Below are 12,443 nucleotides of genomic sequence, written 5' to 3'. Positions count from 1 at the left end.
AAAAAATAAATAAATAAATAAATAAATAAATAAATAAATAAATAAATAAATAAATATCAAGTTACAAGCATATCAATAGAAAGAAAATTTAGTGATCTATAGAAATATCCGTGAAGATGAGAGAATTGTTGAAAAGGCAGTGTCTATCTACAGCCATAACCACTCTGGATGCACCTGATCTTGTCTGAAAAGCAGACGAGAAAGCTGAGAAAAAGCCAAAATGAAATAGAAATTTTAAACCCAGTGAAGGAAAAATATAATCATGAGGAACTGCCTTCCCTCATCCTCAAGGGATTAACAACAAGATTTGAATTGCCATATGAAAGACCTGAGCTAGATAAAATGGAGAATTTTGGCAAGGAGTATTAAGTATCACAGTAGTATTCTCTTTTTGAGAGGATTTTAAGTTTAATGTTTAAAGAATGATTAGAAAAGTTCAGTCTTTTTTAATTTTTTTTTTAATTTTTATTTATGATAGTCACACAGAGAGAGAGAGAGGCAGAGACACAGGCAGAGGGAGAATCAGGCTCCATGCACCGGGAGCCCAACGTGGGATTCGATCCCGGGTCTCCAGGATCGCGCCCTGGGCCAAAGGCAGGCGCCAAACCGCTGCGCCACCCAGGGATCCCAGAAAAGTTCTGTCTTAAGGGGAATAGAGTAAATCCTTCACAAAGCTCCCTCTTCTGATGCTATACCAAAAGAAAAAGAAAGGAAAATCTGAAAAAACAATATTATCTAATGTTCTACTTAATTATGTCAGTCCGGATTCCAGTGATTGCTTGATTTAAATACACACACACACACACACACACACACACACACATCTAGTTCTGCCAAGAAAACAAAAGTATGGAATCTGTCTTGTATCTGCTAGACTAAGGATTGCCATGACAACTGAGTATAAGACATATACTTCATCTCTGATTCTATGATGGCACCTTTTCTCTGTTAACTCAAAGCACTCTGTAAAATGGCACAGTACAATGAGTAGCTAAATTACTAGAAAGAGAATTACACAGAAAAAGAAAAAATATCCCAAATCACTCTCTTCTTTATACTTCCTTTTCTTCTCCCCATTTTCTACTTAAAAAAAAATTTATCCACAAAACAGTAACCAACTCTGAGACAAAGAAATAATACTTATTACTTAAATAGAACAGTAACCAAAAGCCAACCACCACAACTATTTCTGTTGACTCCTGGGGAATCTCCAGTGATCTTTTAGTTCTTTGCATGGAGTGCAGTTATTAAAGTCAAATGGGGTGTGAAAGTTACCTTGACTCTTGCATCTATTAGCCTTGACTAACTTCCCTGGAGTAGGCAACAGGATCCTATTAGTAACCAAATCCATTATAGAAAGACAATTTAAAGTGCTAAATAAGTATGCTGCTGAAGGAGAAATTATTAGTGATTTCAATGTTTATCTTTTCATTGTCATCTATTTTTAAAGATCAGAATAACTTCATGGAAGAAATTGTCCTAGTAAATGCTTAGTACTGATTTTCAACTCTGAAATAAATAACAAATGACAGTGCATGAGTTGACCTTTGGTCCCATTAACAAACCTAAGTCATGTTGCTGGGTACCAAATATGTACCTAACGTCCAGATAGGCTTGAAAGAAGACCATGAAAGGAAAAACATAAAAAGAGTGGGGTGAGATGAAAGGAAGAGAATAAACAGAAGGAAATGGTAGCAAATGTTAGGTGCCTCTGACAGTAGACAGTCATTTCCAAAGTAAAAACTAACTTAGGATGATCAGAAAAATATTTACTGATTTTTTTATTCCCTTAAGAATTTGATTGCAGAGCATGGTCTCAATGTCAGATCAGGCGTTCTACTTTTGCAGAATCTTGTAGTAATGAAATTCCATTAATCATGTTTAGGTACTTACATTGTTGATAAAGTTATCTTCTCAATAAATCTTTGCTAACAGGGCTTTTGACCTGTTTGATAATTAGCTGCTGTAATATATTTTTCATGTAATTAGTCAGAACCTGTCACCAGGAATGAACTTGCCTTCTGTGGGAAAATGCACTCAGTGACCTGCCTCATCTTTCCTATGTCTCATACTCATGATTCACTCATCTGCATAACAATAAAGCTTATTATATAGTGAGCAGGCATCAGGAAATCTATTTAAAATTGAAGAAGAATATAATATTCTGATCCAAAGACTATTCTTTCGCTTTATCATTTCTCACCTTTAAAAATGTGATATACTCTTTTGTTCCTTTAAAGTTAACATTGCAGGGCGCCTGGCTGTCTCAGTCAGTAGAGCATGTGACTCTTGATCTCAGGATTGTGACTTCAAGCCCCATGCTGGGTACAGAAGGTACCTTAAAAAATAAATTAATGAAGTTAAGATTGTAACTCATATTGTCCATGTGAAGATTTATAATTCAAATAGGAAAATCATTCATTTATCTGTGCTTATTTTTTTCAAGACCAAAATATGCATTGCTGGATGAATGTACCAGTGCTGTCAGCATTGATGTTGAAGGAAAGATATTTCAAGCTGCAAAAGGGGCCGGGATTTCCTTACTATCTATTACACACAGGCCTTCTCTGTGGTGAGTGTTTCCAATGTTAATTTGCAGTAGACAGATTTTCTTTGTATTTCTCAAAGAATAGCCTTGCCTAAACTATCACTATAGAGCATAGGATGTTTCACTTATTTCCTACCTATGTTTCTGTTAAATTGCACACTGCTAGTGTAGATACCCTAAACCTAACATCGTAACAATGTGCTATTTTGGGATGCTTGGGTAGCTCAGCGATTGAGCATCTGTCTTTGGCTCACGGCGTGATCCTGGAGTCTGGGGATCGAGTCCCACATCAGGCTCCCTGCATGGAGCCTGCTTCTCCCTCTGCCTTGTCTCTGCTTCTCTCTGTGTGTCTCTCATGAACAAATAAATAAAATCTTAGAAAAAAATGAAAAAAACAATGTGCTATATGAAAATGGTTATCACATTCCAATAATTCTGAAAAGAAATAGAAAAATCCAGTGATATTTTTTAACTGAAAGTTCTCATAATGCATAGCATGTACGGGGGAAAATGTATTTATGTAATTTTATTCCATCTTTTTAGCCCTTTTTTCAAAATCCAGGAAAACAATTTTACAACTTAATATTCTCCCAAAGGATGAAGTTGGAGAAAACACAGGGGAAAAGAACCTTTTTTTTGTGTTGGGGGTGAAGTTTGTTTAAAAAAAAAAAAAAAAAGGAAAGAAAGAAAATATTTTCTAAATAATATCTCATTAAACCCAGTGGGATTCCCTCCATTTTAAAGAAGGATAATACTGAGGAACCTGAGTGGCTCAGTGGTTGGCTCAGGTCGTGATCCCAGGGTCTGGGCATTGAGTCCCACATCAGACTCCCTGCAGGGAGCCTGCTTCTCCCTCTGCCTATGTCTCTGCCTCTCTCTCTCTCTGTCTCTAATGAATAAATAAAACCTTTAAAATTAATTAATTAAGTAATATTTTAAAATGATAACACTGTTTTTACCATTCCCCTACTTTTCTACTGATTCATCATCATAATAATAGTTGCTATTACAGATTCAGCACCTATTCTATTCCAGGTTCATTTTATTTAAGTCTCATAACAACTCTATATGGAATATAGGTAGTCTAATTATTCCCATTTTACAGATGAAGAAACTGAGAACTAGAAAAATAAAGAAAGTAACTTACCATGATCACACTCTATATTCTAGTATACTGCTCTACTTATTATAAGGAACTCAAAGTGCATCATATATGGAAGCCATAAAAACACTTATTCATTCATAGTACACTCCGCTACTTTGATATTTCTGTTTCATCAATCAAAATCTTTTCTTTTGATATGTTAGTAACTACAGTTAGCCTCCTATTTTCCAAGGGACAGAAAGGGCTTCTGCTCTCTCTTTAGCAGGTGTCTAATCACATTCTATGCCAAAGCTGTCATCATGTACATGACTTCAAACCTAGGCTGAGTAACAAGCTTTATTTGAGCTAATTTCTGGAAGCCCTTCTAGACTTTTCAGTGTATAGAGAATGTTTACTTTAAAATTATGAGTTAACTGAGTATTCAGTTCAGATCAGCCTTTCACTGTTACACATTCTCTGTATTCTACTTCTATTGAGAAGATAATAATCTATTTTCAATCTATTTTCACTCTTCATTTAAACATTCAAATTTTTCATCAATTTTTTCCCTCAGAGAGGTGACCTGAAAATAGAGCATTTCATGAAGTGACCTTTTCTATAGAACTTTGTGGTTTGTCTCTCTGCTATTAAGAACAAATTGGCACCTGGAGTGATAAGAGCCTGACTTACTAATCTCTCTAGAAGTAGTCTGGCTCTGGTCCAGGATGAGTACATGGCAATGAGTATGATTCCTCTAACTTTTCCATGGAGAAAACCAGCAGGAACTGGATCTTATGACACATAACATTTGTCTATAAATCCCTGAATCAGTGATGACATAGAACCACACCAAAAGAACTCTTGAGCCCTTTCTGGTATGGACTTGTCATTTCTAGATATGCTTCCTAACTGATCACGTGTTGGGATAACGTGGAGTTATACCTTAGTTCTGGGGCTTTTCCTGACCTTATCAATGGATGTATTATGCTATTCTATCATCAGTTCCTTATTCAAGTAGCCTAAAGAGTCATTAGTAGTGTATTTGGCCATTTTTCCCTCAGTTGAAGGAACAAATAGGTTTTTGTTGCTGTTGTGTTTTTAAAGATTTTATTTAGAGCAGTTTTATGATCTTAGAAATATTGAGAGGAAGAACAGACTATCCCATATGCTCCGCCCCCACATGCAGAGCCATATTATCAACACTTCCCACTGGGGTGATATATTCGCTGAACCAACATTGACACATCATTATGACCCAAAGTCCGTAATTTACATTAGGGTTCACTCTTGGTGGTGTAGAGTCTTTGGGTTTGGACAAATTTATAGTTGCGTATGTCCATCATTACAGTATTTTACAGGGTATTTTTACTGTTCTAAAAATCCTCTGTGCTCTGCATATTCATCCCTCTCTTCCCTCAAGCCCTACAAACCACCATCTTTAATGTTTCCATAGTTTGGCCTTTTTCAGAGTGTCATAGAGCTAGAATCATCTAGTATATAGCCTTTTCAGCTTGGCTTCTTTCACTTAGTAGCATTCATTTAAGTTTCTGCCCTGTCTTTTCACGGCTTCCTAGCTCATTTCTTTTTAGCACTGAATAATATTCCATTTTTCAAATGTAGACAGTTTATTTACCCATTCACCTACCAGAGGACATCTTGGTTGCTTGCAGTTTGGGCAATGATAAATAAACCTTTTACAAACATTCATATGAAGGTTTTTAGGTGGACACAAGTTTTCTCAACTCCTTTGGGTAAATATCAAGGAGTGCAATTGTTGGATCACATGGTAAGAGTAGTTTTGTAAGAAACTGCAAAATTAAAAAAAAGAAAAAAGAAAAAGAAACTGCAAAATTGCCAGCCAAAGTGGCTGTACCATTTGGCATTCCCACCAGCAATGAATGAGAGTTTCTGTTGTTCCACAGCTTTGTTGGCATTTGGTATTATCAGTGTACTAGATTTTTGGCCATTCCAATAGGGTATAGAGGACAGATAACTTTTAAAGCAAATAATAAAATCTGTAATTTTATGCCTTTTAACAAGAAAAAACATTTTTTTTTAGAAAAAACATGTTTTAATTGCAGCTATTCATAGTATATTTCCTCATAAAACTAAAAATCGTGTTACTTTTGCATTATGAATTAATTTAGGCATTTTAGGTTGAAGAAACTAATCGTTAAATTAATAATTAATTAAATCATTTAATTAATCATTTCTGATTAACCTTTCTCCCTAGATGAAATTCTTATTTTCCCTGAAAAGATTTCAGAAGCGAGGAAAAAAAATGTATTCTATTTTCCCCGTGACAACAAGGGGTAATTGTTGATTATGAAGGTTAAAATCAATAGCAGTATATAAAGAGGTCAAAAATTAGAGAATCCTATTAAATTATTTGATTCCTGGATAGAAATATAGCTTTATACCTACCACTTTCCTAAGCTTGATTCTATTTGTGCAGGAAGTCTACAGATTATTTCCAACAAGCCTCAGTTAGTATAGTAGTTTCCTTTAAAATCTTTTAAGAAAAACCCTGAAATAATATTTTAGCTCATTAGATAGAACACACCTTTGAATCTCAGGTCATTAACACCCATACATTATCTTCCTAAAATGTAGAAATCAAATAATGTTGTGGGACTGGAGTGACAAACCAAACCTTCATTATACATAGAAGATAGAAGTTGTCCAGGATCAGAACTACTGTGTTCTAAAATTGCTCCCAGTTGTAGATCCAAGGTTAGGAAAGCCCAAGAATTTAAAAAAAAAAATCATTAATCTCTGTCATATGTTCTCAAACACATGAACTTTCAACCTTCAGTTTGAGAGTGATTTTTACTTTTTTAGACACAGTTTAACACAGATTAGTTTCCCCTTCTTAAGCATGTTAACACCATCCAATCAAAATGAAATGAAACCAGAGGTCCTTCAGTTGATGAATACATAAACAAAATGTGCAAAACCATATAGTAGAATATTATTCATCTATAAAAATGAAGGAAGTTAGGGCGCCTGGGTGTCTCAGTCAGTTAAGCATCTGCCTTCAGCTCAGGTCATGATCCCAGTGTCCTCGGATGGAGACCCGCGCTGGGCTCCCCTCTCAGTGGGGAGTCTGCTCCTCCCTCTCCCTCTGCCTACCCCTCCCCACCGCTTGTGCTTGCTCTCTGTCAAGTAAACAAATAGAATCTTTTTTAAAAATGAAAGAAAAAATAAAAATAAAAAAAATAAAAATGAAAGAAATACTAATATATGCTACAACTAGATGAATTTTGAAATCATTTTAAGTGAAAGAAGTTAGTCACAAAAAGCCACATATTATATGATTATATGTATATGAAATGCCCAGAATAGACAAATCCAGAGATACAGAAAGGAAATTGATGGTAGTCAGGGGCTGAACAGAGGGGGAAGGAGGAAGGAATGCTAATAGGTATGGGGTTTCTTTTGGGGTAAAGAAAATATTCTGGAATTGAATAGTAGTGATGGCTACATGAGCTTGTGAATCAACTAAAAAATCACTGAATTTTATACTGAAAAGGATGAGTTTATGGTATGTGAATCATGTCTCAAGTTTTATAAAGGAAGTAAATCTACTTGAAATAAGCCCACTGATCATAGTAAATAATGACAGATGAGAGCTCAAAAGGGATCAAGAAGGGAGAAAAACTATAAGGAAAAGATAGGAAAACTGAGGACACGTAGGAACATGGGCCACTTCAGCATAGTGACAAAAGAGAGGGACTCAGCCATGCAAGGCCAACTCTGCCAGCAGTACTCTCTTCACACAGCCCCCACAAATCCCAGAAACTTCAGCCTCTCTTTAGGATAAGATGGACTGTCTCCTGTCTTACCAGTAAAGTAATCTCTATACGTCTCTGAATTTTTTTTTTGAAAGATTTTATTTATTTATTCATGAAACACAGAGAAAGAGAGAGGGAGGTAGAGACAGAAGGAGAAGCAGGCTCCTCGCAGAGCAGGGAGCCCAGTGCAGGACTGCATCCCAGGACCCTGGGATCAGGACCTGAGCCAAAGGCAGATAACTGACTGAGCCACCCAGGCGCCCTCTCTCTCTGAAGTTTCTAATTATGAACCAGAGCCATGAGAAAGGAGATTAAATTATATGAAGGCATAGAAACATCTATCAAAGAATTCATTTTTTAAAGTGTTTTAAAACTTAAAAAAAAAATATGCTCCATACCCAGCATGGAACCCAACACAGGGCTTGAACTCATGACCCTGAGATCAAGCCCTGAGCTGAGATCAAGCCAGATACTTAACTGACTGAGCCACAAAGGCACCTTTTGTATTTCCTTTCTTTTTCTTAGGTGTGTGTGTGTGTGTGTCTTTTCCCTTCATAACCTTTGACATTTTTACTTTCTTCCCTCAGCTTCCTTTCCTTATTCTGATTCTAATTAAGCTCTGATATTTATTCAGGAGCCATCCTGGGTTTGAAGATCAATTCAATAGATACAAACAGGATGTGTTCCTTATCAATTCATGTACATCCAGAATATGAAAGAAATTTAACATAAGCAATAGAATTTCCAAGAGATTAATGACTTTTGGAGTTAAAAAAAATCACAATATTTAACCTATTGAGGGATTCTTGAAAATCAAATGTAAAATAGGCACCTTACTTAAAATTTGCCTTTGAAAAAAAAATTTGCCTTTGAATATTATCTGAAATGATAAGCCTAAAATGGCTTTTCTCAATTACTGCTAATAATATTATTTCATTTTGATTATGCAGGAAATACCACACTCATTTATTACAGTTTGATGGCGAAGGAGGTTGGCGCTTTGAACAATTGGATAGTGCTATCCGTTTAACACTGAGTGAAGAAAAACAAAAGCTAGAATCTCAGCTAGCTGGAATTCCCAAAATGCAGCAGAGACTCAATGAACTATGTAAAATTTTGGGAGAAGACTCAGTGCTGAAAACAATAAAAAATGAAGATGAGACATCCTAATTTGTTTTGACATGTTTTACAAGTTAATTTTTAAGTAAAGACTCAGACAGGCTGTTATAGTGCATGCATTGTGTTTAAGCTAAGCAAGAGAAAAAAGGAAGTAAGAAATGTTTTATAAAATTTTAGCATCAAGAAAATACATGATCTGACTTTTCCGAAGAAAATAAACAAATGCATTATGTGAGATTAGTCATTTTGGCTTATACTAATACCTAGTGAAAGCCTAATTCGCCTGTAAAGTAGGATTTTCTAGGTGAATTTACAAAGAATACCAGATTTGCTATGTGAATGTGATGTGTCTGAAGTTCTTAACAAACATGGGAAAAATCTTGAAAATGGGTCAACTTAAGAACAGCATACAGTTTGAAACAGGTACATAAAATTAGAAATTTGAGTAACATTTCAGTCCATTTATAGTTATGAGATTTAATAGGTAGGATTCATGTTCATCATTAATTGTGATCAACTAAACCTGTATACAAAATAGCTGACAGTTTGATAAAATAATTTCAATATGAAAAAATTATTTTAATGGCAGTAATTGAAAGAAAGAAAGCATGACTATACATGTATAAAATGCCATATTTTTAGATTTTGAGCATCTTAATATGGGCACATAACAAATTAGTTTCAATGAGAATCTTCCATATTTGTTAATAAACTCTTTCATTTTAAGAAGAGAATTGCCAATACAGAAAAGGAGTATCTCAACAATGTATGTCTCAGCCTGTTACTTTGCTTGGCCACATTATCTACTGCAACTTCTATCCAGAAATACTCAGCTTGTTTTTGTGTTCAAAGGAGGAGGCCACCACATTTTTAAATAGCAATGCTATAAGAGAATATAGGGATTTTCAAAATCACAGTAGTTAAACATACATTGAAATAGCACTTTATAATTTACAATCCTCATTGATATCATTTCATTTTAATTCATTCATCCTTTAATCTCTTGAGGCAACTATTATTTACCTTGTTCACTTTTGGGAAAATTGACACTCAGACTTGACTTAATTATGCAGTTTATTTAGGGACAGATCCAAGGATCAAATAAATTTCTCCTGATTATATGATCCAGTGCTATTTCCACTTTCCACTTTCCGCTATCATTCTGGAAATCTAACTGGGCTATAATATCAATAAAAGTTAGATGAGATGTTGAAAAGAAAATAAATTTGGTAATGTCACTGGTATAATTATTTGGTTATTGTTTACAAGATGTGGAAATTAAATACAAAGTGGATAGTTCACTGGTCTGTGGTTTAAAATGAGCCAAGAAAGTTCAGAAAGTTTTCAGCACCTATGCACTCATACTCAATATTAACATACTTCTACAGCTAGCAATCAGATGGGAAATTGTGTTATAGGTAAATTTAATATTTATTGAACATAATGAGAAAGAATCTGCATGGAATAGTCCATGTAAAATAAATCTTATCTAAACATGTGCCCTGAAGTTGGAAGTACAAAAGCCAGAACTGTCATGTTAATCTCCTACTGCCAGTGCCACCACGTTGATAGGCCAGGAAAAATGAGAACGATCGGTCATTAGTGGTTTTGGATTTTATTTATGTCTTTATTTTTTAGCATAATAAATGCTACGTCAGTGATTCTCAGACTTTTTTCGGGTTGTAGAGTACCTGGAAGTCATTTGTGATGCCTGTAGTAGAACATCATGACATTTCACATTTTCAATTCGGCCATGCTAATTAAGGCATTTTTAGTTATCAATAAATGTAACCATCTTATATGAAGGAATGCAGTATAAAATGATAATCATTACATCTGCCTAGGTTTTTCTGTTAATATCTCTAGGTACTCATATTCTTTTGTCAGTTACTGCTACTTCCTATTAGAAAAGTGAAGCAAGTGTCAAAGGTTTAAAAAAAAAGAATGCATGGAGCCAAAACTTAAACTTGATCAAAATCATCCATTAATCCATTAATCTTAACTTCTATATTAGCAGTTATTCAGTTTATACTGCTGTAAGGAACAGTCTGAGGCAATGTCTTAAGTTAACTTTTAAAGGTACAGGAAGAAAATGAAACGTCCTCGTTTGAAACATGTGAATAATTTCCATGCCTTAATTTTCACAATTTGAAAAATAAAGCATTTAGGACCTGATATGTTGTGTTTTGAAATCTAAAAATTAATGCCAAAAACAAATATTAGATTTGTAATTAGCCCTTATTTGATATATCCTATCAATGAGCTGAAGTAAATAAAATTCACTATTTATAATGTACAGGATTTGAGGATGTTTAAAATTCTGTACTAAAACTATACACACTGTAATTTAAATGTTACAGTTCTTTTTTTTATAAATTTATTTTTTATTGGTGCTCAATTTGCCAACATATAGAATAACACCCAGTGCTCATCCCATCAAGTGCCCCCCTCAGTGCCCGTCACCCAGTCATAAATGTTACAGTTCTAAGAAAAACATGTTTTACCTGGGCTTTTTTTGTGCCTATTTATTTGCTGAATTTTCATCAAGGAGCAATATCCTCTAATGAGGAGGGGGAAGAAATCTGTGATTTGAATATGTATGATGTACCATTTAACTATTTCCAAAAGGGCCCAATGAGTATACCATATTTTACTATTCTTATATTTTATGAAAAATGTGAACAAGATTGAGAAACTAAAGAGCTGTCTTGGAATATAGCAGAGGGTAAACAAGGAAAGAAAAAAGAAAATATTTCAATTTTGAAATACTTTTACCATGTTATCTATTTGCCCAAACTTTTAACTTCTAGGTTTTTTAGTATTTTGTCAAAGAAAGCTATAAGTTTATGGAGCTCAATTTGTAAATGGGCACTTTTGGGCTAACTTTTGAACTTGGAAAATAAGTTGCATTCTGTGAAAATTTTGCATTTTATTTCTCCAACATGTAGTGTTAGGCTAAGCATGAGTATAAAATACTGTGTATTCTTATAAACATGATGATGTTTTAAAAAATCCCACTTCAGGAATCTCAAGGAAAATGATATATCCTGATAATCAATGCAGGTTTACATTTGTTTACAGTAAGATGGTTTCCCCTTGGCAGTAATTTGGGTTTGTGTCAAATTTTGCTTTGCCAGTAAGGGTATGAATGAATATGTTAGTTTTTTATTTGAGACTTCAGTTCCAAGTATAATTTCATATTTGGCAATAGGCTTAGCCTATTAAAATCTTTTGGGAATAATTTTTATTCCAGAAGCCTAGAGAAATTTGTTACACATTGGAACCTAAATCCGGAGAATGTTACACACTTCTAAGATGTGCTAAAATGGTAATGATTATTAAACCACTGATTAAAAGAGATGCCTTTGATAGAATTGCTTTATAGGCAAATACTATTCTCATTTAGAAATGCAAAATACTTTCATCTAACCCAGGGTATTTACATTTCTGCTGATATACCATTAGGTAAGTAAAGTATGTTTTAGAGTTGTACTTGTCATGTTTGCCACATGAGAACTTCAGTTGGATGTATAAAATATTTTTATTAAAAGTAAATCCCTTCTTCACTATTGGTGCCTTTCCTGGTTACCAAGTACCAAACAGCATTACAATTTTTAGTGTGAAGTTTTCAAAACCAGTTATCTACTCTTGTACACAGGGCTTGTGTTAATGAAAGCAAGTGAGAAAAATGTCCTGAAGGGTAAAAATCACTATGTAGTTAAGCTAGAACATGGCTATGTGTGAATACACTAGAGTCTCTATCCAAAGAACAGTTACTTGAACTCCACATTTCTTGTGAATTCCTTAATTATCATAAAAAACATTTGATTAATCAAAGGAATTACAAAGTATTCCGGTAGTAGAAAATGCCCTATTTCCATATCTTAAATGGCTTTGT

At 34.3% G+C, this 12,443-nt stretch overlaps 1 protein-coding gene across 1 annotated transcript in view; it reads left to right on the top strand.

The window, feature by feature from the left end:
• Window positions 1-10,720, top strand: part of ABCD2 (ATP binding cassette subfamily D member 2) — a 68,140-nt gene extending 57,420 nt beyond the window's left edge. Inside the window, exons 10-11 of the mRNA XM_038577276.1 lie at window positions 2,447-2,572; window positions 8,377-10,720. Coding sequence (XP_038433204.1) covers window positions 2,447-2,572; window positions 8,377-8,596 — 346 coding nt within the window. The 3' untranslated portion in view covers window positions 8,597-10,720. The remainder of the gene's footprint in view (window positions 1-2,446; window positions 2,573-8,376) is intronic.
• Window positions 10,721-12,443: the final 1,723 nt, after the last annotated feature.

The sequence above is a fragment of the Canis lupus genome, chromosome 27, assembly GCF_011100685.1.
Source record: "Canis lupus familiaris isolate Mischka breed German Shepherd chromosome 27, alternate assembly UU_Cfam_GSD_1.0, whole genome shotgun sequence".
Classification (NCBI taxonomy): Eukaryota; Metazoa; Chordata; class Mammalia; order Carnivora; family Canidae; genus Canis; species Canis lupus.
Note: the sequence above shows the minus strand (reverse complement) of the source record. Positions and strands in the feature narration are given on the sequence as shown.